This window comes from Acaromyces ingoldii, assembly GCF_003144295.1.
Source record: "Acaromyces ingoldii strain MCA 4198 unplaced genomic scaffold FA10scaffold_1, whole genome shotgun sequence".
Taxonomy (NCBI): Eukaryota; Fungi; Basidiomycota; class Exobasidiomycetes; order Exobasidiales; family Cryptobasidiaceae; genus Acaromyces; species Acaromyces ingoldii.
The window spans coordinates 1,045,719-1,072,652 of NW_020290247.1; the positions used below are offsets into that span (position 1 = coordinate 1,045,719).

Here is a 26,934-nt window from a genome sequence, read left to right on the forward strand (position 1 = left end):
TTACTTTTACAGCGTCCCTCCTCATGGAGAGAATGGCCATTGACTAATGTCACAGACTTGCAGTATTGTTACAGGGCTCCCCACTGTTTACGACGAACGCAGTTTCCTCTTAATGGCCTGCAGCGCTCGCGTCACCTCCTCGACGACGGTCAGCATGGGCGCATCGTGGACCTCCCTCCGGATCGAAAAGATGTACGCATGGCCTAGTTGCGCGTGTCAGAGTTCCTTTCCTGTTCGCAAACAGTACCTGCTCCTTTTTTTTTTTTTCTCACCTTGAGCCAGTTCATCACCCGACCGGAACATCTTGCTCTCTAGTGCCGTCCGAAAAGCAGCGTTGAACCTCGTGCGACAGCGGTTGCGGTAAACTGCGCTCTTGTGCACGTTCTTCTTAGACACGAGCAGCAGTGTCGGCACCACGGTCCGGCTGAGCTCTTCTCTTCGCTTCTGGAGCCGGACTTCTGGTGTGTCCTGCTCCCCATCGTAATACGTCTCATCCTCTTCACCCTCGCCGTCGCGCCACGTCTTGCCAACCTTGAGGCGCTCCCAGGCGTGCTTCTTCTTGAGCAGGCCCCTCTCGGCCGCCTCTTGCGGCAGTGATGGCGCGCGGGCGTACAGATCAGTGACGCTGCCCTTGATCGGCCGCACAAAGAGGGAAAAGAGCGACGTCGAGTGCGACGCCGTTGCGCCAGACTGGCCTATCCGGTTCGTCCTCTCACGCGGAATCGCCCGGGGCACCAGAGATGGCAGCAGCAGCCGCGGCGGTGGCGGCGGCGGCCTGACTCTCTTCAAATGGGCCACATGCGAGCTCACATTCTTCTGGACCATCTCCTTCTCTCCTACTGTCGCCCGCCCGCGCAGGGACAGAGTGTAGCGCAAGCAGGAGATGAGGGGCTCATAAGCTGTTAATGCGTGGCGTCTTTCTCTTCTTCTTCTTCTTCGTGGAGGTTACCGGTATTGGCATAGAAACCACGTGCTCCGGTCGGTCGGACTGAGAAGCTTTTTTAGATCTCATCACCCCCGATCTCTCTCATCAAGTGTCTGTCTCTTCAGGCCCCAACAGAGGACCACGGACATTGCGGAAAGATGGCAGAGAACGGCATGCTGGACTACGGCGAGGCAGAGGATGAGGGCCGGATCCAGCCGACGGATGCTGCCCTGGGCCAGGAGGGCGCGACGTGGGATCTGAATCCGCACCTGGCACCTCAGGAAGTCTTTGCATCCGACGACGAGGATGAGGAGATGGAAGACGACTCCGAGCTCACGGAAGAGGAGCGCCTCAGGCGTCGGCAGGAGAGAGAGGCCAGACGTAAAGAAAAAGAGGCAAGAGCGAGAGGCGCAAGATTCTATGCATTGCCCGTCGAGGAGAGCGTCCGGGCTGGCGCGAATCGGGGCGTCTCGCCGCTCAACGATGACGAGCTCGAAGGCGGACAGGAGCGCGAGGGTGATTTAGCACCACCCGAGGTGCCTCGGCCTATCGGCGGGATCCTCGATCTCAGGTATTCGGTCCTTCACATGGCAGGCCCGCCCATCACCCAGTGCTCGACGTCGCGCCTCTTCAGCTATGTCACGCACTTTGGCGCGCAGCCCTTGGGTCTCGAGTGGGTCAACGATCAGGCCTGCAACGTCGTCTTTGCCAATGCCGACGCTGCCAGGCTCGCCATCGAGTATCTCTGCCCTGCGACGGCCATGAATGCTGCGCCTCTCGTCCCGCTGCCGACGCCAGACGATCTGCAGAGGGCGCAAGACGCCAAGCTGGAGCACGACCGGGGCAACCAAGTGCCCGACGAGCCGGATCAGATGCTGCTCGAGAGCCTCTTGATCTCGCGAAAAGCCCACCGGTTCCCAGCCAAGCTCTATACGGGCCCTGAGAGAGACACTGCGATGGACCTGCGCAGCTATCGACATGTCCAGCAAAAGGCCGAGCAGGAAGACGCCAACGAGGAGGAAGAACCATCAGCTTTGCCTGCAGACGTCCCCGAGATCTACCGCGAGATGGAGCGCGAGGACCGGATGCGCCAGCGGAAACGGCAGCGAGGCTTGTCTGTCCCGACAGCCAAGCTCAAGGACTTTGAGAAGCTCGAGAGCTTGCGCGGCACGCTGTGGATACGATGGTGCATCGAGTCGCTCGATGTCAAGTCGTCCGGCGCGGCAAGGCAGAGCAAGTGGTACAGAGACCATGGCCTGGACGCGGGTAGAGACGTCGTGGCGAAGCCGCTCGTCGTTGGTGCGGCCAGTGAGCGGCCGGAGCTGTTCCCTGGCGCGAGGGTCCGGCGCAGCGACGAGGAGGGCAAGCGTGCAGCAATGGATGCCGAGCTCGATGACTTTGGGAGGCAACGGCAGCAGCGCCGTGACCGGCTCGACCCGCTGGACGAGGTCGAGGAGGAAGTTAGCGGGAGGATGCAGTGGTCACGGGACCGCTCGAGGAGCCTGTCGCCCGATGCAAGGAGGCGGGCCAGGCGAGATGACCGGGGCGACGGCACCAGCGGCAGCGTGAGGGTGAGGGGAAGAGGCGCAATGAGGGCACCCAGGACGAGTGGATGGGGAAATGATGAGGACGACGACGCGTTCCATTACGCCTTTGTCGAAAGGGGCGAGGAGCCGGTGGGCAGTCAGGGCGACTTGGGCGGGAGGATGATGTCGGACCGGTTGGACAACTCTTATTACGGCGGTGGCGGTGGGGATCGGAATGGAGGCGGAGGAGGAGGAGGAGGAGGGAGGCGAAGGCGTCGAGGCCGGGGAGGTGGTGGAGAGCGGCGCTACCAGGACGATTATTACGGAGACAGGGAAGAACGATCGTTGAAGGATCGCATTCAGCCAGACGATCGTTCCTTGGCCTCGAGACTAAGCTGAATGGCATACTAGGCGTGCCTTCTTTTTTCTTTTGCGTTTGCTTTCATCTCATAAGGACTCGTCAGTGTTACCCTCTTTGGTCGCCGTTGCCACAAGTCGACGTCGTACTACCACAAATCACCAGTCAATGAACATTCTCCCTTGCAGAAAAAGATTATTAGGACGTATGATGTATTGAAAGAAGTAGTGACAATACAAGGACAGTGGGACTAGGCAAAGCCGAAGCCTTCGCCGCCCTCGTTCATGGCCAGTAGGAGCTGTGAGCGGAGCTTCTCGTAAGAGTCGTACTGGGGTAGATCTAGCTGGTTGAAGCTGCCATTTCCCTTTTATTAGCTTCCAAGACGTGCGTGAAGTATGGGGAGTGGAGAGAAGGAGAAGGACCCACCATGTATGCGCAGCTGGTAATCGATCAGCCCCGTACGCCTTGTGAATGTTGAAGCGTTGCGTGCCTTGCACGCCCTGCAGGTGCGCAAACCCTTCGAGAGGCACCTTGCTGGTGCCCGTGATGAACTGAAGAAGCTTTGCCTTCTCCGTCTGGTCGAAGCTCCGCACTGCTCGCCACCACCACTGCACCACGGGATCCGAGGCCGTGTAGCCGTGCAGCTCTGTGTTGTTCTTCCAGGCATTGACGTCGATGTCGGGCAAGCCTGAGATGAGGAGCTCGAGTTCTTGCTCGGAAAAGATGCGAATCAGCTCCGGCGGAATGACATCGTTGAAGCCGCTCAAGAAGGCGTCAATCTGAAGAAGGAGAAAGGCCGTATCAGCACTAGAGCAGAGGCATGATCTGAATTTGTGCAGAGCTCACCTGCTTCTGGATGGAGGCCGTCAAGCGCTGCTCAGTGACGAGGCGGACGTACTCTTGCTTGTTGTCCTCCGTGACGGGGATGTTTGTGCCCCCCGGCTTTAGCTCGATGACTTTGGTCTCTCCAAATTCTTCAGCATCGACACTGAAGTTGAGGTCTAGCACGTCTGTAATGTCGTTTTCAAGCATCCATTCGAGACTCTTGTAGTATTCTGGATCGACGGCCTCTAGATCCCGATAGTCGACTGACTTGCCAAGGATGTGCTTGTAGAAGGATCGGGTGAAGTAGGCGTCGAGAAGTCTGCCATCGTAGATGGCCTTGCCGATAACCCTGCCAACAAATCTAAAGTACGACAGATGATCGGGGTTGACGGCGGACGCCCTGTTGGGCTGGTACGTGGTCCGATCAGCCGCGCAGGGCTGGAAGAGAGCGTAGTCTGGGTTGAACATGGCTCTGGCCAGGACTTGGAACCACTCCCTCGTTACGCCTCCGGCATCGATACCCTCCTCATTGTAAAAGCGAACGGTGAGCTTGCCGTGCTTGATCTCGGGCCCCGAGTGTCTTGCAAAGAAGTTGAAGCTGTCGTAGAAAACGTACTGCCTCCTCACACTCAAGCTCAGCGGAGTGTAATGCTCTCGTCTAGCTTTGTGGAGTTGTTGGGTGAAGAAATTGCGCTTGTTGTCGAAGTCGAGCACCTTTGGGTTGTGGACCAAGAGACTGAAAGGACCCGACATGAGCGACGGGTTCTGTCGGACCATGAAGTTGAGCACCTTTCGATGTCTCTCGGTGAAGGTGAAGAAGTTGTCGTACATTTGCTCCTTCTTCGTCCGGGGCGCTGGTGCTCGCTCGGTCATGGGCGACATCGAGCCTCGCATCGACGAGGATGAAGCAGGTGGTGGCTCTGACGACGCCGCGTGCTTAGACACGACCATGAGACTCTGTTGAAAAAATGGCTGTCAGTGCGACCGAGAGAGAGAGAGAGAGAGTAAGAGAGTAGGAAGCAGACGAGAAGAGGTCTCACCTCGATCAAGGGCAGCAAGATCTGAGCTGCGTTTGGATCACCCTTCATCCTCGTGAGCGCCTCGCTCAGTCTGCTCCAGAGCGGATCAAAATCAAAAGCCTCGTACACCCTCGCCAGCTCCTTTTCCTCCTCGTCGTTCCCCTTTGCCTTTTCTTCTGCCACGCCCTCCCTCTCTGCCCTTTCGATTTCTCTCTGCACGGCGGGCTCAGATGATGTGACCCCATCTCTACCGCCACTGCTGCCTCCCATAATCGCATCGGCAGCGCCGCTTCCGCCACCGAGAAGCGAGGCCAGGTCGTCTCCATCAATGGCCATCATGTTCGAATCCCGGCCTGAAGAAGCGTCACCTGCGCTCGTGATGGGCACCACAGTGACGGCCGGGTGACCATTTGACGAGGGGCCGGGGCTGCTACCACTAGGACCTGCCTCTGGGCCTGCACCAGCGGTCATCACGGCGGAGAGAATGCCGGACAGATCAGCACCCGATATGGCGGCCATCGGCGGTCGCCCATGAGGTGATTGGGACCGATCAGGGCTTAATGCCGAGGGTGTCAGCTCATGTTGGTCGCCGCAGAGACAGCGATTAACTTAACTCGACTCACTCTGACATCGTTCTCTCTCTCTCTCGCCAGTATCCCGCCCTCCTTGCTGCCTTCAAACTCAACCGCGTCGAAGGTGGTCGGTCAGCTGCAATCAAGGCGTCTTGACCCGGTCGTCTGTTGCGCGCAGGCGAAATGGCAGTGGAGGAAAAAAAGGGCCCTGGAGTGCGCGTGACTTAGTTCTTGTTCGAGCTTGATCCTTATTTTCGACTTGTGAGGGATTGGAAAAGAAGAACGCGTAGAGGTCGTCGCTCGTCGCCATCTTAAGATCCTTCTCTTCATCGGCCAACGGAAAAACACCGGCCGCGATGGACTCACACATGGACATGGCGTCCGGGGGGCCGTCATCATCCAGCCTGGCAGATCTGCTGCAGCAGTCGAGGAAGCTGACGACGCACCTCTCTGGCTCACGTTCCGACCTGCCCTCGATTCAGCTCGGGCTCGATCAGATCGAATCGCAGTCCAGGAAGCTTGCTCTCGCGCGATCGCAAGCTGCCTCGGCCGCGGCAGCTGGCAACGACGCAAAGGCGCATTATTTTCTCGCCAACGCAGGTATCGACGCCGGCAACTTGGCCGAGACCATCAATCAAGCAAACATCGCAGAGGCCTTTGAGCCCCTGCAGCCAATCTACGACACCGATGTTGATGTGGGTGCTCTCCTATTAATCATTCTGATCGATGCTAATTCGGCTTTCGTCTGCGCTACACAGTCATACCTCCGACACACTCGCGAGCAGGTCATCCTGGCTGTCATTGAAGAAGGACGCAGAGAAACGCTCAACGACTTTCGTCGGAATCTACGTCGTTCAGAAGCTCGAGACTGGGAAAGGCAAAAGCTTCGCGTCTTTGAGGAGCTCGGCCAGCACTCGTCTTCCTCTCGGCGAGGCGGTGGCGACGAGTCTCTCCTGCGCTCTTCGCGAGGATACACGCCCAGCCGCGCTGTGAGTGAATCGTTTGTTCTCGCTTATTTCGCGCTCTATTCTGACCTTGTTCTCCCCGCTTACAACTAGGACTATGCATCAAGCGTGAATGTCCCAGGACCCAACACAGCCTTGCACTCGCGGCTGTCCCGATACCATGCCGTCGTTGAGCGCCTCAACAGCTATCGACTGGACTCGACACCATTTGCCCTCGCCAATGCGTTCGCCGATAGCGTGAAGACAGGCGCCGTAACACCAGAGGCAGCCAACGGCAGCGGGCCGGGCGCAGCCTCGGATCTTCTCGAGGCGTGGGTCGCCCTGGGGCACGTCGTCGGCGAGTCAGACGTTGACAATGGCGAGTTCAAGGGTCGTGCCATCCGCGAAAGGCAGTATGCGAGCGCCTATCTGGGTGCTGGCGACGGCTCTGTCGCCTGGCTTGGGGCCGAGGGCAAAGACCTGCGCAAGGGCATCGTCGCAGGCTCTCTCAAATTCCTTCAGCGTCACTTCTCGAACCATATCGATGCAAAGATTGCCACCAACCCGGTCAAGGCTCAGCTGGGCGGTGCGCCGTCAGTTCTCGATCGCATCGTCGCCTTCCAGAGGGTCAGCTTCACCGACCGCGAAGGAAGGTGGCCTCAAGACCTCGAGCAGATCAGGACATCCAGCGGTCTCGTGCCCGCGTGGAGCACTATCTTCTATCTTCTCCTCACTGGCAACACCCAGGCTGCTCTGAGCTTTGTCATTGACAATGACGAAGCTCTCCGAAAGCTTGATGGCGGCTCTGGCAGCGGTGGTTTCGCCTCCTATTTCAAGGCATGGCTTGATAGCTCCGACAGGAGGTGAGTCGTCCCCACCGATCATGGACAAAGTAGGCGGCACTGACATTTCGTTTTGTTGAAGATTGCCAAAGATGCTTCGTGACCGCTTTCTGGCAGAGTACAACGCTCGCTTCAGAGGAACATCGATGCTGGCTTCCTCCTTCTCGGGCGCAGACGGAGGCGCTCTAGACGGCTTCAAGCAAGCGTTGTACAAGCTCATCGGCCGGATCGATGTTAACAAGAACTTCCCAGCCGCCGTGACAAAGGACACCGAGACGTGGCTGTGGTGCCAGCTGTCCATGATCCGCGAAGGCACTGAGGAACAAGGTCCCGGAAGCGAGCTTGGCGGAGGTGCCGACTCGCTGCGAGATCGCTTTACGCTTCATGATCTCGGCACGAAGGTGGCCAAGTACGGCGAAGCCCACTTTGACCCGAAGGGGCTTCGTCCGCTGCATTACTTCCTCATGCTCATTCTCGTCGGTCAATTTGAGCGTGCCGTCGGCTTCCTCTACTCGAGAGGCCAACATCAGGTCGATGCCGTCAACTTTGCCGTCGCCTTGACGTACTACAGCCTATTGCGAGTCCCACCTCTGTCAAAGACATCCCACGTCGACTACCTCACATCCATGCTGGACCCAACGACGGGCGCCGAGCTGATGATGATCGACTTCAGCAAGCTTATCCAGCGATACATTCGGCTCTTCTCGAGGGCCGACGCAAAGAGGGCGTTGCAGTATGTCTATCTCATCTGCCTCAATGCCGATTGCGCACCTCCCGTCGGCGAGGAGCAGACGAGGAAATGCCATGAGCTCGTCAGGGCTCTCGTCATTGAGAGTCGGCAGTACTTTGAGCTGCTCGGTGATGTGCGGAACGATGGCGTCAAGACGGTGAGTTTCTTGTGTCCACAGCAAAGGCTTGGCGTGTCGCTGACATTTCACTTCTTCTTCTCCGCAGCCTGGTCTGATCGAAAAGAGTCTGGGCATCATCAAGCTCTCCGACTCGCGCGAGTTCCTCACAAACATCGTCGGCGCTGCCGCGAGCCAGTCAGAGGCCGAGAGCCGAACGAGGGATGCCATTCTGCTCTACAACATCGCCGAAGACTACGATCGTGTGATTGACGTCGTCAATCGCGAGCTCGGCGCCTGCCTCGTCGAGCCGAGCACCCCGTCCTCCTCGGCGAACGCTGGTACCGCCGCTGCCGATGCGAACGCGTCGTCTCTCACCTCGGTCATCGACACGGTGCAGCTCGCGCGAAGCATATTGGAGTCGTATGAGCGGCAGAACCATATCCTTCGGTCCATCTCGCCGAAGAAGCTTCAGACCTGCAAGGTGCTGCTCAAGCTCAAGGAATGCTTTGCTCTGGCTGAACAGGGCGAGCTCGAAAAGGCCCTCAATGTGAGTGACTTTGCGAGCACACAAAGGTAGTAGGCTGACTGGATTTTTGACACTTCTGCAGTCTATTGAATCGCTCGATCTGATCCCACTCCGGGGCGACGTCGTGTCCATCACGCGCAAGGCCGAGTCGTTCAAGGACGTCGACGAGTCAATTTCGCGTAACTTTTCAGACGTCCTGCTCCTCACGATGAACCTCCTCTCGAAGCTGCATGCCCTCGTCAAGGAGTCGCCCTTTGGCGAGTCGGGTAAGCAGGCCAGGCTCGTCGAGATCCGTAACAAGGCGAGGGCGCTCATGCTCTTTGCGGGCATGCTGAGGCTGAGGATCGAGCAGAGCACCTTTAGCCAATTGACGAGGCTGGATGTCTACCTGCACTAATGTAATGTTTAGAGAAGTAGAAAGCGGAATGTGAGAGCTTCATTCAGATTTTTCCAGAGGCACAAGAAACATGGCCGAAGAGCCAACGCTGCAGTTTGTGAGGTCTTCCTTTTTCCATGATTGCAGCAAGAACAGATGTACCGACAAGGAGATTGCGGAGGAGAAGTGTAGACATGAGTGCGAGTAGGAAGGGACGGCATGAGAAGGACGAAAGGGGCGAAAGTCCGGCTTCTCTTTACGTCTTGCTGTCAAGGCAGAGGGAGAAAAAGGAAGGTTACTGGGGAGAGAAGCTCGCGGGGAACGACGGGGTTGAAGCAAAGGGGCGAGTTCACTCTTGATCCTGAGAACCAGCATTGGCGTCAGAAGACGAGGCTTCTGGTCCAGTAATTCGCCTCGACCATCGGAAGGATCTGCGCGACGACGTCTTGGGCCTCTCCGACGCTGGCAATGCTTCTTCCACGTCACCTTGCTGCTGGGCTTCGGGATCGGTCGATGATGCTGCTCCTGCAGCGTCCGAAGACTGCAGACTGGCCGCCGACTGGTTTGACGCGTTGCTTGCGCCATTGGTCGACCAGAAGGCAAACCGGCTAGGCCTGCTGTTGCTCGTCGAAGCCTGTCCTCCTGCCCCTGTGCCTCCGCCTCCCTGAGAAGATGCATGGCTTCCAAGCGACCTGGCACCGGCCGAGGTGCTCCTGTTGAGTGGCAGGAACATTTCGTCGAGCCACTGTCGCTGGTTGACACCCTGCCCAGTCGTGCCTCCACGCTGGAACGGCAGCGACTCGGAACTGGAGCGAAGATCAAAGTTGCTGTTGGTGGCAGCAGCGAGATGGCTGGAACGACCCTTGCCAATCTCGCCAGCAGCTCCGTAAACGCCTCGTCCCAGGCGGGAACGAGTGGACGCGGGCTGGTGCGACTGCTGCCACGAGTCGAATGCGCTCCAAGATCGCCTTCCCTGCTCTTCCTCGTCATCGTCGTTGGCTACTCCAGATGTCTGGAACGCTCTACGCATGCTCTCGAAATCGGGTCCTCCTCCCCGTCCTGCACCTGCATTCCATCCGCCCCCCTGCGCCGCCAGATCGCTCGGCGCAAACGCTCCACCATTGTTGTCGGGCTTACGCTTGGCGCTGCTGCTAAAGGCCTTGGCTCCAGGGTTGAGTGAAAGCTTTGGGAAGATGGAAAGTGAACGACGTTTGCTGCCAGAACCATCGTCCTGCGCCTGCCACTGTTGTTCCTCCAGTGCCGCCTCATCGGTCGCAGTCCGGTCCTTGCTGGCAGTGCGGCTTCTTCCTCCCCACCATGAGCGCGCGCCTCGACTGGCAGAATTCTTGCGCTGCACCATCTCTTCACCGCCGGTCATCTTGCCCTGTAGCGTTGTGTCGCCAACATCGTCATTCTCAACCTGGTCATCCGACTCCACGTCCTCTCCTTCGCGGCCAGTCTCCAGATCAGATGTGTCCGAAGTGTCAAGGCCGAACCTATTCAAGGCCGCCTCGACTCGCTCATTGCGCGAACCGGGCATGACGCCGACGTGGCGGTCATCATCGTCGGCGTTTTGGAACAAGTTGCTAGGCAGCAGATCTGAAGAAAAGGGAGAGATGGGCGTTGCGGAGACGTCACTACCATAGGCAAGCGAGTTGAGACGGCTGCGCTGCGGCGTACGAGCAGGGGACACAAGCGGCGCTAGCGTGTCGTCATGGCTAGAGGTCGTTGGCGGTACAAGGCCACTGCTGTTGCTGTTGCTGTGATTGCTGGCGCTGTTGAAGTGGTCGGTGTAGGCTTGGAGATGCGCTGGGTTTGCTTCAAAGGAAAAGGGAGAGAATCCAGCGCCAGGCCTCAAAGTAGGATCGAAAGTGTCGTCATTATCCTCGTCGAAGTCCGGGCTTAGGTGGCCTGGCTGTGATTGATGTGGCTGACTGGGAACGTATGCCTTGTAGCCAGGTGGGACTTCTTGTTGCTGCGCAGACGCACTCCAGAGATCAGTCGGGGCATCGGGACGATCGAAGGCGTCTCCTCCCGGCGGTCCTTCTCCTGGTCCAGAGATCAGCGGATACATCTGTGGGCCTTGATGACTTTGAGAGGAGAACGGAGGGATGGGTCTGCTCATCGCAGCCGCCCTTCGCTCTGCTGCTAGCTCACGCGCGGCTTCCAGGTTGGCATCTTCCTCCATGACCCTCTGCTCGAGCATCTCGAGCTTTGCTCGCAATTCGCCCAGCTGCTTGTCCACGTCCATTTCTTCGCGCTCCGTCTTGGCCTTGTCAAGGCCAAGCTGCTCCAAATGCTCAACCTTGCGTTGACCTCCTTCCTCGACCTTACGCTGCCACTCGCGCTCCTTCTCCCTGAGCTCCTTGACCTCTTGATCCTTTACATCGATCCTCGCTTGGATCGTCTCTCGCAGACTTGTCGCCACCTTCAGCCTCCTCTCGGCCTCCCTCCTGGACGCCTCCGCCAATCGTTTGCTCTCGTCCAGCGTCTTCGTCTTTCCCTTGACGTCGACACGCGCCGCATCCTCATCGCGTTTTCTCCCTCGAAGCTCGTCGAGCTGGGCCTGAAGCTGTTTCCGGGATGCTTCAGATGCTGTTCGCAGGCTCTCTAGCTGCATCTGTGCTTCAGCCACGGTAGCGTTTGGCGACGTTGACGACTCAAGGGAAGCGAGAGCAGCAGACGCCTGCTCGACATTCATGGCATCGCTCGCATGTGCCTGGGTCGCATCAAGGGGCTGCGCCACCAGCGGGTCCGACGTTCGTCGATCTGCGTCAAGAGAACCAAGAGTTTGTAGCTCAAGATCATCGGAGCCTCGCCTTTCGGGGTCCTTGCCCATCGACGCTTGCTGCTGCGATAATTTGGGTCGCTGGGAGGCCTTTTTCCTTCGACTCGCTGCGCCCTTCTGACCCTGGCTGGTTGCTGTAGGCGGGAGTTGCGCTTCACCAATTTTCGACGACTTGGACTTTGCAGCATCCTGGACATCTACATGGGAAAGCTCTGTAAATGGATGCGTCAGTCACACTATGAATGCGCATAAGAAATAGGCGAGGGTGATACTCACTCTCCTCGTCGACCTGTCGTCCTGAGCGCATACAGAGGATACCCCATGACTGCGGAGCAAGAACCTTTGCTCGCTTGCTGTTCTTCTTCTCGATCCTGGAAGCGCCTTCCGAGGCAGGCAGCTCGGTCGTCGATCGGCCCCAGTGGGTCCATTGGCCAAAGAGACCAATGTACTGCGTCGAGACGAGGCCGGTCTCCTTTGCGCCATCGCGGCCGCCTTCGATGCTTGCGGGAAGATCAGGTTGCGCAGGGACAGTGACTATGCTGAAGAGGCCATACGACCGTCTTTTGTAGGCCGGTGTTCGGAGCGAGACCGAGATGCGATTGGCAAAAGTGAGAAAATGGGGTGAAGACCTCGTTATGCAGCGGGCCTCGGTCGCCGTGGCTCCCTCGAGCTCCTCCTCAGGGGATGTCTTGCCCGTCGATGCAGGCTGATGTCGAACATCATCGCGGAGCTGGCGGAGGTGCTCGTGAAGGGTCAAGTTGGTGAGATAGGACCGGAAAGACGTCTCGCCCGGATTGGTCCAGATGGCTGTGTGGGACGAGCATTCTTCGATGAGCAAGAGTTCGTCATTCGTCAGGAAATGAAAGTTACTCACCAATCAGGCAGACGAGAACAAGGACACTGCCAAGGTAGAGGATCGTGACCGGGTCGATGGATCTGATCCACGAGACGAGGAGCTCGACGTTGTGGCGCAGGACGGACCACCGGGGGCGGATGAGGTCGAGGCCCTCTGCGATCGCGCCAAAGTCAAAGAGGCTATCTGATGATCCTCCGCGAGCGTGAAAGAGGCCGAGACCACCAAACACGAGCGAAGAGACGGCCATAAAGACACTGTAGAGGACCAGAGTCAGCTCGCCGGGGCCTTCGTCCGACTCGTCGTATTGCTCAGTCGACTGCTGCGGTTTGGCGTTGCGCATGGCCAGGGCGCCATTGGGCGGCGCCCCAGCTGCTGCTGCCGCCGCTGCCGGAGTCGTTGCGTCTCCGACAATCGTGGGCAACGATACCGTAGGTGGCCAGCGACCCGGTCGGCGCTTCCCTTGGCCGACAGAGGGCTGCCAAAGAATGGGGCTTGCTCTACGAACGACTGGGTGTCTCTCCTTGCTTTCTCTCCCGTCTCCCTCTCAACGGATCCAGTTTCTGAAAAGGGGGAAAGTGCTCCAGCGGTATGCTGAGTTGATTGTGTGCAGAGCGGAGCTTCTTCCGATCGGCAACGCGGTCCCTTGGGGCACCGGCTATCCTCAATTGGCGCTTTGGGCCGCCCCGGGTGTCGTTATCGGAAGTCGAATCCACCGAGCCAGTCCAGTGGTCGGTGGTTAGATATGTGGAAGGAGTTGTGGTGGTAATAGAAGTAGTCGTGGATACGCTGGTGCGACACGGTGATCCGTGCTCTTGGCCCGATTGGTGTTCCCGCCCGCCAACAATGCGATGAGAGGCTGAAGAAGCTGCTTGCTGTGCTGCTGCTGCCCACCGGCCGCTCGCTAGATCCAAAGATCGATGGAGCTGTCCGAGTGAGCAGGCAGGCGGATGGGCGAGTGACTGGCTGCTAGTGACCTGCGACGGCGCAACCAGTGACACACGCACCCTCGTCGATTCAACGAGAGCAAGCAGTAGTAGTGACGACGGACTGAGTGAAGAATCGACGGGCCCGAAGAATGGCCCAAATGACTAAATTTTTTTTCTCTCTTTTAAAATTAAAATGACAGGACTACTAGGGTGAAGTGAGAAAGGACCGGAAGTGGCAAGGATGCATCCTACCTTCTAGCCGCTCCCTCTCTCACTCCTGGCCATCGTCGATGATGTGTTTGGGCCATAGCACTACCACTTAGACTTCTAGGGTCAGTAGAGCTTGGACACACCTCGTCTCGACCAGAGCCAAGCCAGCCAGAATGTATTATGCCCATCGAGAGACGTCCGATGGATTGTCCCACGTGGCTCTCATGGCTCACTCTCCCTCCTCCACGCAAAAAAACGCAAAAACGTGGCAAATTTCAGTCGCGCGAATCTGACGCGTGACGCCTCTTGCTTCTCTACTACCACCACCCCTTTGCATCCACGCGCAAGCATCCACCGCCAACAGCAGCTGTTTCGTGCACTGAAACTGCCCAAGACCGCAGCGCATACCCAGAAGGTCTCAACTCACTAAAGTCGCGAGCTCTATACGATCCTTCCGACCCAAAATAGGCGCGCAAATGGCAGATCTCGCGCAGTTGGACAATCCCGTTCCCTCGAGCAGCGGCCTTAACGCGTCTGCATCCGAGGCAGGGTCCATCGCGGCGGAAGCTTCCTCTTCGCAGACGCAGCCATTTAGCCACGCTTCGGCACCCGCGGATCCCCACGACATTCCGCCCGTGTCTTATCATCTTCCCAGCGATGACCGGAGCACGGCAGCTGCTGCAGCAAGCGCCGCCGACGGGACCGCACAGCCTCTGCAAGCTGAGCATGCGGCGCCGCCACCAACCTCAATTCCAAATGGAACATCGCACATGGAAGGCCCTGGGCACGAGCTGGATGTGAGGGGTCTCAATGGGAATGGGCTGGCATCTACGGCAAGCGCCAATGGGCAAGACAGGCCTGCAGTGGACAGCCGTGGGAAACCGGACAGCGTTGAAGGTGGAGCAAGCCTCGAGGTTGCTGAAGGAATTGCACAGCAGCCATCCTCGATGCGTGAGTCTCTCTTTGCGAGTGACTGACTTTCCATTTCTGACCTCAAGGTCTTGTTCAGCTGCCTCATCCACGCTGAGTGCACCCGGGTCTGGCAACCCTTACAACGAGAGTGAGGAAAAGAGCCTCGAATCGCCACTTCCCGCTTCGACGCAGGCGACCACGGCTTCTGTGGGAGAGGATAGGATCGAGCCGAAAGGGCAAGAGCCGCTCTCTTCAATGCGGATGCAGGTTGACGAGCCGAAGGCTGAGGCTGTCGATCCTTCGAACGACGCGATCCTTAGTCCAGTGAAGATTGATGGCGAAGCGAAGGGCGAACCCGTTTCACTGGACAGGCCGCCGATCAGCTCCATTGATGAACCGCAGCAGCCGGAAACGAAGATTGAGGATGCTCCCATGCCAGTCTCTGCCGGCTTGGGTGACGTCGCAATGGGCGAGGCCGCTGCCGCGGCGCCCAAAGCCGAGGAAGTCGTTTCACTTGCAGCGCAGCCACTAGACGAAGAGGCCACCCCAGTCGCAGCCCAACAAAGCGCCGAACAGAGCACAGTGCAGGCTGAAAAGCCGGTGCTCGTCGCGCCTGCTGTCGGAGGCCTCGGTGGTGCTTCAGGTCCCAGCGCGATTCCCGGAGCAATCGCGTCTGCTGAGGTAGCTGGACAGACAAGGCCAGCTGACGGCCTCGATGGAGGACAGGAGCCGCCTGCGAAGCGACAGCGGCAGAGCACGTCGGCAGATCCGAGCAAGCAACCTCTGGCAGGACCCGATGCGACACAAATGACAGCGGCTCAGATCAAATTTTGCCAAAACATTATTAAATCGCTCAAGGGAAGGCCTGACAGCCTTGCCTTTGTCGCCCCTGTCAACCCGGAGCAACTTGGCATTCCCCACTACCGCACCATCATCAAAGAGCCTATGGATCTTGGCACTGTCGATATTAAGCTCGCCCTGACCGCTGCCGCTTCCAAAGGCGGTCAAAAGCACACAGACAAAACTAAACAGGCCGACAAGTGGAACCTCGATCCGGTCAAGGACGTTTACGCCACGATCGACGACTTCGAGAAAGACGTCCGGCTTGTGTTTCAAAATTGCTTCACATTCAATGGTCCCGACCATCCTCTCTCGCTCAGCGCTCAGAATCTGCAAAATGTCTTTGACAAGCAACTCAAGACGATGCCGTCGTCGAATCCACCTGCTCCTGGTGCTGCGGTCGAGACTTCCTCGTCACTTCCTCCCACGCCTGGCGATGCATCTTCGATCGCTGGAGGGCGCCGGGCGTCGGACGGACTGGCGAGCCGACCGAAACGAGACATTCATCCGCCCGCGCCAAAGGACTTGCCATGGGCTGATCAGCCTCAAGCTGCAGGTGCTACGGGCTCCAAGAAGAAGAAGAGCAAGAAGCCCCTGACGCCGCGGCAGCAAGCCTATGTCAACAAGAAGAACAAGGACCAGCTGCGATACTGCGCCAAGGTTATTGATCTGATGTACAAGCCGCCGGCAGCCGACTACGCCTGGCCATTCTTTGCCAAGCCCGAGATGGGCCTGGACTTTGCGGAAGCCTACTACCAGGAGATCAAGAGACCAATTGCGCTTAAGGACATCAAAAATGCCATCACCATCAACCAATACGAGGATGCCGAAGACGTTCAGAGCGACATGGAGCTGCTTTTTGCCAACTGCTTCCAATTCAACCCGCCCGGAACGGATGTCTATGTAATGGGAGACAAGCTCAAGTCGTTCTGGAACGACAAGCTCAAAAAGATGCCACAGCCTCCGGAGCCTGCCGAAGATGAGGAGGAAGAGGAGGAGGAAGAAGAAGAGGAAGATGAAAGCCAAATTCAGGCAAGGGCGATCCGGGATCAAATCGAGTTGCTGCAGATGCAGCTGCAGGGCCTGGAAGGCAACAACAAGGCCGCAGGTGCCAAGGCTCTGGCCTCTGCCAAGGCGAGCCTGGCAGCCTTGCCTACGAAGAAGGGACAGCGGCGGCCATCTGAGAGTGGCGGTTCTGCGAAGAAGAAGGCTTCTGGTGGTGCCGGAGGCGGCACAAGCGGTGGCGGCGGCGGGGCCGCAAAGAAAAGCAAAGCTTCTACGAGCAGCTCTGCGGGTGCCGGAGGAGACGGAGCAGCAAAGAAGGCAACATCAAAACCCAAAAAGCCGTCGGGCGGAAAGAAGCGCGACGAGGACGTTCGCGACGTCACGTACGAACAAAAGGAAGAGTTGGCGACTAAGATCACGCAGCTGTCTGACGAAGCACTGGAGATTGCGCTGAAGATCATTGCCGAGGATAAGCCGCCGAGTGCCAACGACGATGAGGAGATTGAGCTCGACATTGACGACCTGAGCCCTGGAACACTCTATAAGCTCTACAGACATGTTGTCCGACCCAAAGGTCCCAAGAAGCCTGTCGCCGACAAGTCGAACGCTATCGATGGCAGGAAGAGAGGCACGGGCGGCGTCAAACGCAAAAATCTCGACGAAGGCGAGGAGGCGGCTCGAATTGCCCGGCTTCAGGCCCAGCTGCAGCAATTTGACAATCCCGATGCTGGTGAGTGCCATCTTGTGCGCCTCTCTCTACTCTTCTCCCGTAGCTGACACTTACTTCTTCTCAGCCCAAGGCTCAGGAGCCCCGACTGCTGGTGCACATGATGATCTCGTGGCTTCAGACAGTTCTTCTGGCGAGGATGAGAGCGATTCGGAGAGCGAGTATGAATAGTGTCCAACCCTAATCTACCTACTTTCTTGAGTGTACAATGTGCTTTGTCGATTGTGTATGATGTGTGTGTCTGCTCTTCCTGTTTGCTGCCGAGGTTGTCCGTGAGAGAAAAGCTGCCGTCAGTTCGAACGGCTTCCTGTTGGACCGCCCATCTCAGCTTCGTTCTGGGCGAAACGCGTCTCTGCCACTTTCCTTTCACAAATCCATCGCCAGCCTCGGCGCGTATGATTATACCTAAAAAGGGAATAAAGTAGCCTGGGTGAGACCAACACGCTTCCATCACCTCTGTAATCAATGTTTGCGAACAGAACTTGCGGTAGATTAATCATTCTCTTTGACGGCAAAAGTCGATGCTGTGTCTTTTGTAGAAGACATACAGACTGACGGTCAAGAGAGAGAAGACGAGACGAAGACCTTGCTGCGTGACCCAATTGTCCAGCAATGAGGATCGCCCTCCGCGTGGCTTTTTTCTCTTTTTCTTCGTCCGAGCTTATATTTAGGCATTGACTTGCAGCAGGGGCCAGAGCGACAAAGGGAGGGCGTGTTCTTCTTCCCTAAATTGGTAAGTTGTGAACCAGTAAGTCGCGCAGCTTTGTAGTCGAAGTAGTAAGTAGTGCAGTCCAAAAAGGCGCGCTCTCTCCCTGGCTTAGCCTTTTTTGGGTTCGCTTGCCTCTTTCATTTTGGCTTCTCGCTACAACAACTACTGCTGCTGCTGTTGCCGCCGCCGCCGACGACGCCGCTGCTACCTGCCTGCCGGCTTGTCTCTCTTCCTCGACTTGGCCGCCATCGGTTCTGCTTGCTGCCTTCGTCTTGTCAGACCGACAGACCCTGTGCGCACGCAGGACGTCGTTGTCGCCGGCCCCGCCATCCCCGCTACTTATATCCCTTGACCAAAAACGGAGGGAGAATAAAGAGAGAGCGCCAAGGGAGAGGGAAGCGCGAAGGTAGTAGCATCGAGTGAGAGAGTTTCGTCATCATATACCACCCACACGCATATATCACCAGCAGCCGGTTTCTTGCATTCAGCATTCAGCACCCAGTGCCGACAGCAAAGGAAGAGAGCGAAAGAGCTCTCTCTTTATATATCCATCGGCCGCTTCATCAAAATTACCCCGTCGTCCCCTAGGGAAGAAAAGGAGCTGGGTAAAGATAGGGAGAAAGAGCGAGCGGAAAGAGAGAGAGAGAGGACCGCGCCTGGCGAAGCAACTTTCTGTGAGGTAGGAGGGCCGCTTCAGCGGTCAGACACGACGCAGTAGACTATACGATATGTCGCAGTCGCAGCGATCGCCTGGCCAAGTGCATCTAGGGGTGAGTCTCGCCCGTGCTCGCTGCTAGGCTCGTCGCACGACATGCTGAGCCTCACGAGACAAAACAGATTCCGTCATCGGGCGCACCCAGTCACTCGACAAAAGGCCTCAATGCTGCTGCGGGCGTCTTTAATCCGGGACAAGCGCACCGGGGCAGCTTCGATGCACCGCCAGCTCTCAGTCCCGGTGCCGCGCCATTTCAGCCAGGTGGCCAGCCGAGGCTGAGCGTGGGTGGCAATGGTGGCACCACGCCGGGCAGGCTCGGTGGCTATACCCCTGCACACCAATTCGTGAGTTGAAGAGAATGTCGGCGCTCTTCGTGCTTCAGGTTCTCACACATAAAGACCCACCCATCCTCCCATTCTCTCACTGGAAGCAGATGCAGCCTCAGCTTGCACCCACGTATGGCCATCAGCTCTCGCCGCTCCAGATGCCTATACCTGGTGGGCAGCCCTCGCCCCAGCACACATCGTTTGTCTCCCCCTTCTCAGCCGGGCCCACCAGTGGGGGGCTGCCGAGCCCTAGCCTGCGACCACCCGTTCCGACGAGCCCCGGAGGCATGATGCCGACATCGCCGATGAGCAGCACCGGTGGTGGTGGTGGTGGTGGTGGCGGCGGCGGCGGCGGAGGGCCATCACCCCACTTCACCTCGCAGCAGCCCGCCCCCGTCGCCATGACGCTCAACCACCCCTTTCAGCAGCAGCAGCAGCCAGGGTTTGGACGTGGTGGTCTCATGGCAGGCCGCGGCGCGAGGAGGAACAGGGGCCCGCCACCAGTGAACCAGCCTCTCAAGACGACGGGCCACAACTCGAAGCCGTCGGTGAGCCTCAACCCGGCGGCATTTGCAGCCGCGTTGGCCAGCCAGGGAGGACTCAAGACGAAGCGAAAGGCCGTCGTGACAATGCCAAAGGAAGGGGGCGAGCAGGTGGATGAAGAAGAGGCAGGCCAAGCAGCCCGAGACCAGGCCACGTCGGACGGGCTCGACCAAGAGGCTATTGATAAGAAGGCAGCGCAAGCGTCCCAGAGCGCAGCCGTTCGCAGCCGATGGACCAAGAGACTTCCTCTGCCCCATCTCGCCATCCTCGACGAGAGATTCGTCGATGCTAATGCGCTCAAGGATGAAAACGTGCTTTCAACAGAGATGTATCCCGAGCCACAGGACCCGAGTGAGGGTCTGCCTGACTTCATCGAGATCTACCTCCCCGGTCAGGGAGCCTGGGACGAATTCAAGGATCTCCTCGCCGCAGAGGCAAAGGAGAGGGAGCTCGAGCTTGAACAACAGCGGGAGCAGGAGCAGCAAGGCAAAGACGAGGATGAAGATTCGGGCGAAGAAGAAGGCGCCGATCTGCCGGTCACGTCCATCTCCTCGCCTGCAGACGCCGCGCAGGTCTCTACCCGGCTGCAAGACTATCTTCACAACCGCAACTCATCCCCGCCATCCTTTGAGCAGGACAGCAGTCCCATTGTCCAGGCCCAGCCGCTGCCCAGCGATGTGGCCGCCGAGGCGACAGCGCGCAGCCTCAGCCGCTTTGGCCCCACGCTCGCGACCCCTCGTCGCAACGACGGTATCCGTTCAGCTTCAGGCTATAGCAGCAGCCCGCAGCACATCCAGACCATGTCGCTGAGCATGCCCTCCTCGGGTGGGCCGTTTGGCCCTGGCGCACTCTCTGCCCTCGGGCTCCCAAGCCCCAGTCGCGGAGAGGAGATGGAAAGATCGTACTCCGACTCGGAGGACAAGGCCGAGCCCGCACTGGGCCAGCGTCCAACCATGGAACGCAACAACTCCGAGAACAGATTTGATGCCAGGAGGGCCGGCACGAGGACGAATCTCCTGCCGCTGTCCCTGCCGTCGTCGTCATCGTCTTCGAGACCGTCGTGGAAGGACCTCGGGCGAGGTTTTGGCTACGACATCGAAGAGGAGCCCGACAAGGAGCACGACGACGAAGCTGGAAAGATGGCCGGCATGCCAGCTCATGACGTGGAAGACGACGCGAGGACCAACCCCAGCGAAGACGCAGACGCGTCCGACAACGACCTGGACGACGATGACGAGGCAGGCGACACACTGCAGCAGCAGCAACGCACCAAGGGCCTCTCTACGCTGAGCGAAGAAGAAGACGCCGCCTCTTCAATGTCGGACTCGGACTCGGACCTGGTCGACTCGGCGTCGCTCTCGGGCGAGTACAGCAACCCGTCAGACGAAGAGGCCGCTCGCCAGGCACGAGGCGAGAGGAATGCCCTTCGAGCCGAACGCCGTGCTGCCAAGGCCATTGCCAAGGGACGGGAACGGGAGCGTGAACGGCGCGAGCGCAATGGTCTCGCTCCCCAGCCGGACCAGTCCCAGCTGGGCCTCGTTGCGCCCCACCCCGGCAATCGCAGTCGTGCCTACACGGGCGACACGCTGCCGAGCAGCAGCATCGGCGGCCAGCGCGAGTACGGCGATGACGACAGCGACATCATCTCCAACCCCTCCGACGAGGTCGACGACGACAGCCGGGGTCTCGACTTTGCAGGCAGCGGACCGCTGGACGTGAACCCACACGACGCACAGCATCACGATTACCGCTACTCTCATCGCAACGTTGCTGCAGGCGCCGATGGCTCCTTTGGCTTCGGAGGTGCTGCCGGCTCAACCGAGATGCAAGCCACCCTGTCTCGTGCCAGCTCCAAGACGTTTGGTGGCAGTGGACTCAATCCCACTGCGCGCGAATTCAACCTGGGAGGAGGAGGAGCAGGAGGAGGAGGAGGAGCAGGAGGATTCGGTGGCGGTGAAGCCGGCGCAGACTCGGCGCATTTCCGGCTGCCCAGCATTAACAACTCCAGCTTCGGTGGCTCGCTCGACATGCGCGAGGCCACGGGCACAGGCACGAGAAGCCTCAATGCGGCTGCGCCCTCGTTCACGCCTGGCGCATTCACCTTCCAAGCGCCCGGAGGAGCGCCCAAGCTGCCCCAGCTTGCTCGACCCAGCGAGGGAGCCGCTGCGTTTGGCGTGGACTTTAATTCCAACGAGGCCGACGAAGCGCTACGAACATCGCAGGGCCGCGAGAAGCGGCAGCGGTTCAGGGGCTCGGACGTGCAGACGAACCTCGACGATGCAGACGAGCCTGCTTTCCCTTCGAGCCCGCCCAGGCCCCGTCCCTCGGCGGCCAGCATCGAGGGACCGCTCCGGGATGGATTTGGTGGGTTCAGCGCGCAGCAGCATCCGCCGCCTTTCAATGCGAACCCTCGAGGACCGCTCGATTCGGACGACCTCGCCATCGGCAAGCCCCAGGGTACCACGGGCACCTTTGCCTTCAAGGCCACTGCGCCTGCCTTTACGCCCACCTGGAGTCGTGCTACGGCCGCTGGCGCGCCATCGAACCGGCCTGGAATCCCAAGCTTCGCCGAGCCTGCCATTGCAAACGGTGGCAGTGGCTCAACCGTGCCGAAAGCCGACTTCACATTCAGCATCGCTGCAGGGAACAAGGCTGTCCCGATCCGCAGGCCCGAGGAGGCTGCCGCAGACGAACAGTACTCGGCAGACCAGGGCCACGACCAGCACCAGGATCAAGACCAGGAGAACCGCGGCGTGGCTGGGCCGACGAAATCACTGACCCACCAGCGGCTCGGCAGCAATACAGCGGCGAGGCGGCGGCCCCTTGCGCCCGTCTGGCAGAGAGAGTCGAGATCCGAGGCCATTGATATTCCTGGATTCCAGCACCATGCTGCCCATCCCTCTGCCACGAGCACATTGGACATGTCGCTGGACGACGAGGAAGAGGACCCGGCCTCACGGCGTGCACAAAGCCGGCCTCGTGGAAGACGCTCTCTTCCGCAGGACGACAAGGTGGACGACGACGGCGATGACGACGACGATGATGATGACGACGACGACGATACGGTGTCGGACATCATCGAGGAGCTTGGCCAGCGAATGGACAAGTCGCTGGAGGGCTGGGCGGGCAAGATCCTCGACGAAGTCACGATCATGGGCCAGGTCCGACCGGCCAACATGGTCAGCCTCGACTCGTACGAGCGAGAGACGCTCATCGACGCCATGGCCGAGCAGGTCGAGCGCATCGTCACGGACAACTACCAGACGCTGTCGCAGAGCCTGGCCGAGATTGCGGCGAGGCAGCTCAGAGCCGTGTCGCAGCACGACGCAGATGTTGGCGACGACTCGAGCGTCACGATCAAGGCTCAGCGGCGACTGTTGGAGCACTCCTCTTCCTCGTCACCCGAGGACATGCACCTTGCTGGTACGCAGCGTGGACATGCACCGCTCGACGCACAGGGCGAGCTTGACTTTGACTTTGTGCAGGAGGTCCTCGATCAAAAGATCAGCAACCTGCTTAGGGACGTGTCGGCACGATTCGACACGGCCCTCCCACAAGCCATGGGCGACGTCTCCAAGAAGCTCGAGGATGTCGTCGAGAGGGCAAAGACAGCAGCCAGCCAGACCAAGGAAGTGCCGGCCGTCTTGCCATCCACGGTCGATGGCCCTGCCAAGCCGGTGGACCTGTCGACAGAGGCATCCGAGACGCTAAGTGCCTTGCTCATTGGCCGATTGCAGCCCGTGCTCGAGGAGGCCGAGGAGAACGGAGCCAAGAACCGTCGGGCTGAGCTCGTCGATGTGCTGGAACCGCTGCTGGAGGAGCACATGGCCAGGACGAGAGCCAAAGCCGAGGCAGAGCGCCAGGACGTGACACACGCGCTCAACGAGATGCTCACCCGAAAGGTGGCCGAGTGGGAAAGAACGCTGGCCGACGTCAAGGAAGCCACGGGAGACCAGATGCAGACGTTGCTCGTCAAGACGCTCCTGCCCCATCTCGAGACGCTCAGGACCGATGCAGTCGACCCAGACGTCGTTGCGGCGCGCGTCACGGAGATTCTCGCGCCCATGATTGAAGAAGGGAAGCGGTCGACGCTGGGTGGATCTGGACCCAGCATGAGGGGCCTGGAGAGAAACCTCAGCGAGGATGGCGGCTCCACGACGATGACGTCGCAGTCCTCGTCGGCCACGACGTATGCTGGCCCCGAGTCGATTGCAGACGCCACGCTTGAAAAGCTCAAGCCCTACTTCTCTACGGGTGGCGTCCTCTCTTCTCTTGGCGGCGGAGAAGGAGCTGCACCTGGTCCTGCAACCTTCGACGTTGAGGACCTTGCCGAGCGTCTGAGTGTTGCCTTTGCGGCAAAGCAACGCTCCGTGGCCAGCGACGAGGGCAGGGGTCTGGATCTGGAGCCGGTGCTTGCACTGCTGGAGCCGCTGGTGGCCAAGCAGGAAGAGGCAAGGAACCTGGCTCGCACCATCGTCGATCGCCAGCGCGAGGTCGAGAGCGCGCTCGAGAGCTCCCTGGGCGCGTTCCCCAAGGCCGTCAATGCAAAGATGGAGGTCTTCCTCTCCACTGCCCAGCAGACGCATGACGCCCACCGCGACATCCTCAGCAGGCTCGATGCCCTCTCGACTACGTTTGACGGCTCGACGAACCGCGCGGCCGAGCTCGAAGAGAGGCGCGACGAGCTGCTCATCACGCTCGACGAGGCCAGGAGGGAGGCGAGCGAGGCCAAGGTCGAGGTCGAGCTCGCGCGAGGCGAGCTGACGGTGAGCAACGGCTACAATGCGCAGCTCAAGGAGGAGCTTTCGAGGCTGGAGTCGAGGCTGGATCTGGCCGAAAAGGGCGCCGACGAGGTCAGCAACTCCACCACCGAGCTTAGGCGAAGGGAGGCCGAGCTGCAGGAGAGGGCCAAGGTGGCAGAGAGAGAGGCGCAGGAGACAGAGGCCAAGAGGCGACAGGACCAGGCGCAGCTGGAGGCCCTCGAGTCGCAGAATCAGCTCATGAAGAAGCACATTGACGAGCTTGTGGCAGAGATGCACGCTTCGAGGGAGGATCGGACCCGAGAGCGTGAAATCGCGGCGCAGGCGACGGCTGAAGCGCTGGCTCGATGTGCAAAGGCCGAAGAGCTCCTTTCCGATGCGCAGAAGCGCGCAGACGATCGTGTCGATGAGGCTGCGCGCGTCGAGAGGGTCGCTCGCGACGATGTGCAAAAGACCGTCGAGGATGCTGCCCGTTCCGAGGGCGAGATTGCCGCGCTGCAGAAGCGTGTGGGCGAGCAAGACGCCAAGATTGCCAATCTGCAGCAGCTGACGGCGACGCAGAAGCAAAAGGCTGCACAGAGCCAGCAGAAGCTCAGCGAGGCCGACAAGAGGACGAGGGACCACGAGAAGCAGACGCAGGAGCTGGCTGTCGCCAATGCCCGGCTGGCTGAGATGGAGGCCAGGGTGCAGGACCGCGAGGATCTCGAAATGAGGCTGCGGCAGAGCCAGGACAGTGAGATGGACTTGCGGCAGGAATTGACGGCCTACCATGCGCGCTTCCTCGACCTGGAGCGGGACCTCATCACGATGAAGGAGACGCTCGTTGGTAAAGAGGAGCTCGAGGCCGCTCAGGCCGACCTGGTTGCGTCGAGGGAGGAGGCGGCCAACCTCCGTGGACAGCTCGCCGCAGCAGAGCGCCAGTTGCAGCAGCGAGATGCCGTCGCGATGCCGCCGACGTTCCAGACCGGTGGCGCGCCGATCAAGGCCTTTACGACGTGGCACAACGAAGACAGCCCGAGCAACCACGGGAGTAGCACCTGGGCCAGCATTCACGCGCCCAGCGGTGGCGAAACGAGCAACGATGCCACACAGCAGCACCCACACCTCCGCCCCTTCTCCTCGGACGCAAACAACGATGCCAGCTTCTCGGCCATGAGCGACTATTCCGTCATGAGCCACGGGAGAACCGTGGCGAGGGGCGACGACGGCTGGTGGAGCTGAAATGCTCCCTACCACTACTACCATTCTCTCGATTCATTCATTTCATTCCTTTAACAAAGTTGTTCCCTCTCTTCATTCATACCTAGGATCTCAACCTATTTCTTCTCTTTTCAAAGTATTCAGATTGCCCGTCATTGCGTGTTGGTCTGCGACTGTACGTGTGCCTGAGCTCGCTTTACCGCATCAAAGAAGAGCGGCCAGAGGCGCTCCGTCTGTGTTGAAAGTGAGGGTGAGACTTTCTTGTTCTTGGGAAGGGGGAGAGCAACATGCAACTCACATCGACGTGCTCCAGCACAATGGCGTTTCTTCCGCCCTCTCGCCAGGACGCTGCCGTTTCTTCGCTGTCCACCTGGTCCGGACTCGATTCTGTCGGGGGTGCCCACTGGTCGTAGAAGTCGACAATGGTGGTGCCGCACGCCTTTCCGTCGTTTGTCTCTATGTGCACGCGGTATCGCTTCGGGCTCACCCGGGCAACATCACCACTGCCGCCACCAACACTGCTGCTGCTGCTGCTGCTGGTATGCTGGTGGGGCTTGGCGTGGGCATAGAACATGGTTGGATCCAGGACATAAGCGACGGCGAGAAAGTCATGGACGGGCGGGCCCTGCGCGAAGCCAAACGTGTCTGCGTACGAGGCGGCAAAGAAGGCCATGATGGACGCGAGCGTGTCGATGAGCGAGTCCGACGACGAGTAGAGGGAGACGAGCTGCGAATGGAGCGTGTCAGTGAAGAGGGCCTGGTGCGTGATGTTGAGGCCGGCCATGACGGTGGGCAAGGGGTAGGAAAAGACGATGCGGGCTGCCTCGGGGTCGACAAGAATGTTCCACTCTGTGCAGCAGCAGGGCGAATATGTCAGTCAGAGGGAAAAGGACTGTCGCAATGCACACATTGACTCACCGGCTAGGGGCGTGCGATTGCCCGGCACGCCTGCTGCGCCGCCCATCAGGACAATCTGATCGACGCCTTGCTGGACCACGCCGGGCGGCGCGAGCTTCAGCAGCAGGGCCACGTTTGTCAGGGGGCCAGTGGCGACAATCGTCAAAGGTCCTTGGCCGTCTCTTATCCGTCGCTTCAGCAGCTCAACGAGGTGGCTTACCAAGCTCAAGGGATCCGGCTCGGGCACCACCTGTCCCTTCTCTGCGACGGGCCCGAGGTTCGCATACATTTGCCGTTGCACACCCTCGTCCGTCTGTGTGCCTAAGCCCGTGACTCCGCCCAAGCCGTCGTCTCCATGGATCCCCTCATCAATTTTGGCGTCTCTCATGAGTGGCACATCTGCCCCCCTCCAAAGTAGCCCGGGCTCGACGCCATAGGCATCCAACATCCGTGCCGCATTGACAAACGTGTTGTGGCCCGTGTTGTTGCCGTGCACGCTCGAGACGCCCAGAAGCGTGGGGTGGACCAACGACGAGCGGCCAAAGAGGGCAAGCAGGAGCGCAATGGCATCATCGTGGCCCGGGTCGCAGTCGAGCCAGAGTGCCTTCTCTTCGCCCGTCATTGTCGTCGCTTGAATAACTTTCCTCTTTCCCCCGCTCAGACTGTTTCTTGACGTCTTTCTTTTTCCCCCTCGTCGATTTCTCCACTTTATTCAGCCTTGCTTCTTCAGTTTTTTTCCAAGTCAGAATTTCACGTGTG

The 26,934-nt window shown here is 59.3% G+C and overlaps 8 protein-coding genes across 8 annotated transcripts; 4 read left to right on the forward strand and 4 right to left on the reverse strand.

The window, feature by feature from the left end:
* Positions 1 to 23: 23 nt before the first annotated feature.
* FA10DRAFT_263735 (hypothetical protein) lies at positions 24 to 912 on the reverse strand. Its single transcript, XM_025520348.1, has 2 exons — positions 273 to 912; positions 24 to 203 (listed from the first exon to the last, which is right to left on the reverse strand). Exons 1-2 carry the CDS (start codon positions 823 to 825, stop codon positions 88 to 90), a joined length of 669 nt encoding a protein of 222 aa, XP_025380219.1. The 5' UTR covers positions 826 to 912; the 3' UTR covers positions 24 to 87.
* Positions 913 to 954: 42 nt separating this feature from the next.
* Positions 955 to 2,998, forward strand: FA10DRAFT_12316 (hypothetical protein). The gene has a single exon (XM_025517935.1). The coding sequence runs from the start codon at positions 1,084 to 1,086 to the stop codon at positions 2,848 to 2,850; it is 1,767 nt and encodes a 588-aa protein (XP_025380220.1). The 5' UTR covers positions 955 to 1,083; the 3' UTR covers positions 2,851 to 2,998.
* Positions 2,999 to 3,059: 61 nt separating this feature from the next.
* Positions 3,060 to 4,923, reverse strand: FA10DRAFT_225377 (HECT-domain-containing protein; the record flags this gene model as incomplete). The annotated part of the gene is made up of 4 exons (XM_025518644.1): positions 3,060 to 3,162; positions 3,236 to 3,588; positions 3,656 to 4,591; positions 4,675 to 4,923. 4 exons carry the CDS (start codon positions 4,921 to 4,923, stop codon positions 3,060 to 3,062), a joined length of 1,641 nt encoding a protein of 546 aa, XP_025380221.1.
* Positions 4,924 to 5,546: 623 nt separating this feature from the next.
* FA10DRAFT_263738 (NIC-domain-containing protein) lies at positions 5,547 to 8,831 on the forward strand. The gene is made up of 6 exons (XM_025520349.1): positions 5,547 to 5,920; positions 5,984 to 6,214; positions 6,284 to 7,032; positions 7,094 to 7,898; positions 7,966 to 8,406; positions 8,468 to 8,831. The coding sequence occupies exons 1-6, from the start codon at positions 5,600 to 5,602 to the stop codon at positions 8,780 to 8,782; spliced, it is 2,862 nt and encodes a 953-aa protein (XP_025380222.1). The 5' UTR covers positions 5,547 to 5,599; the 3' UTR covers positions 8,783 to 8,831.
* A 279-nt stretch (positions 8,832 to 9,110) lies between these two features.
* On the reverse strand, positions 9,111 to 12,745 carry FA10DRAFT_282699 (hypothetical protein; the record flags this gene model as incomplete). The annotated part of the gene is made up of 3 exons (XM_025523788.1): positions 9,111 to 11,761; positions 11,826 to 12,356; positions 12,424 to 12,745. The coding sequence occupies 3 exons, from the start codon at positions 12,743 to 12,745 to the stop codon at positions 9,111 to 9,113; spliced, it is 3,504 nt and encodes a 1,167-aa protein (XP_025380223.1).
* An 850-nt stretch (positions 12,746 to 13,595) lies between these two features.
* FA10DRAFT_263740 (Bromodomain-containing protein) lies at positions 13,596 to 17,233 on the forward strand. Its single transcript, XM_025520350.1, has 3 exons — positions 13,596 to 14,492; positions 14,551 to 17,000; positions 17,083 to 17,233. Exons 1-3 carry the CDS (start codon positions 14,018 to 14,020, stop codon positions 17,194 to 17,196), a joined length of 3,039 nt encoding a protein of 1,012 aa, XP_025380224.1. The 5' UTR covers positions 13,596 to 14,017; the 3' UTR covers positions 17,197 to 17,233.
* A 1,229-nt stretch (positions 17,234 to 18,462) lies between these two features.
* On the forward strand, positions 18,463 to 25,299 carry FA10DRAFT_282701 (hypothetical protein; the record flags this gene model as incomplete). Its single annotated transcript, XM_025523789.1, has 3 exons — positions 18,463 to 18,504; positions 18,572 to 18,793; positions 18,880 to 25,299. 3 exons carry the CDS (start codon positions 18,463 to 18,465, stop codon positions 25,297 to 25,299), a joined length of 6,684 nt encoding a protein of 2,227 aa, XP_025380225.1.
* A 27-nt stretch (positions 25,300 to 25,326) lies between these two features.
* Positions 25,327 to 26,850, reverse strand: FA10DRAFT_298469 (nucleoside hydrolase). Its single transcript, XM_025524601.1, has 3 exons — positions 26,197 to 26,850; positions 25,577 to 26,127; positions 25,327 to 25,511 (listed from the first exon to the last, which is right to left on the reverse strand). The coding sequence occupies exons 1-3, from the start codon at positions 26,795 to 26,797 to the stop codon at positions 25,431 to 25,433; spliced, it is 1,233 nt and encodes a 410-aa protein (XP_025380226.1). The 5' UTR covers positions 26,798 to 26,850; the 3' UTR covers positions 25,327 to 25,430.
* Between the last annotated feature and the right edge of the window lie 84 nt (positions 26,851 to 26,934).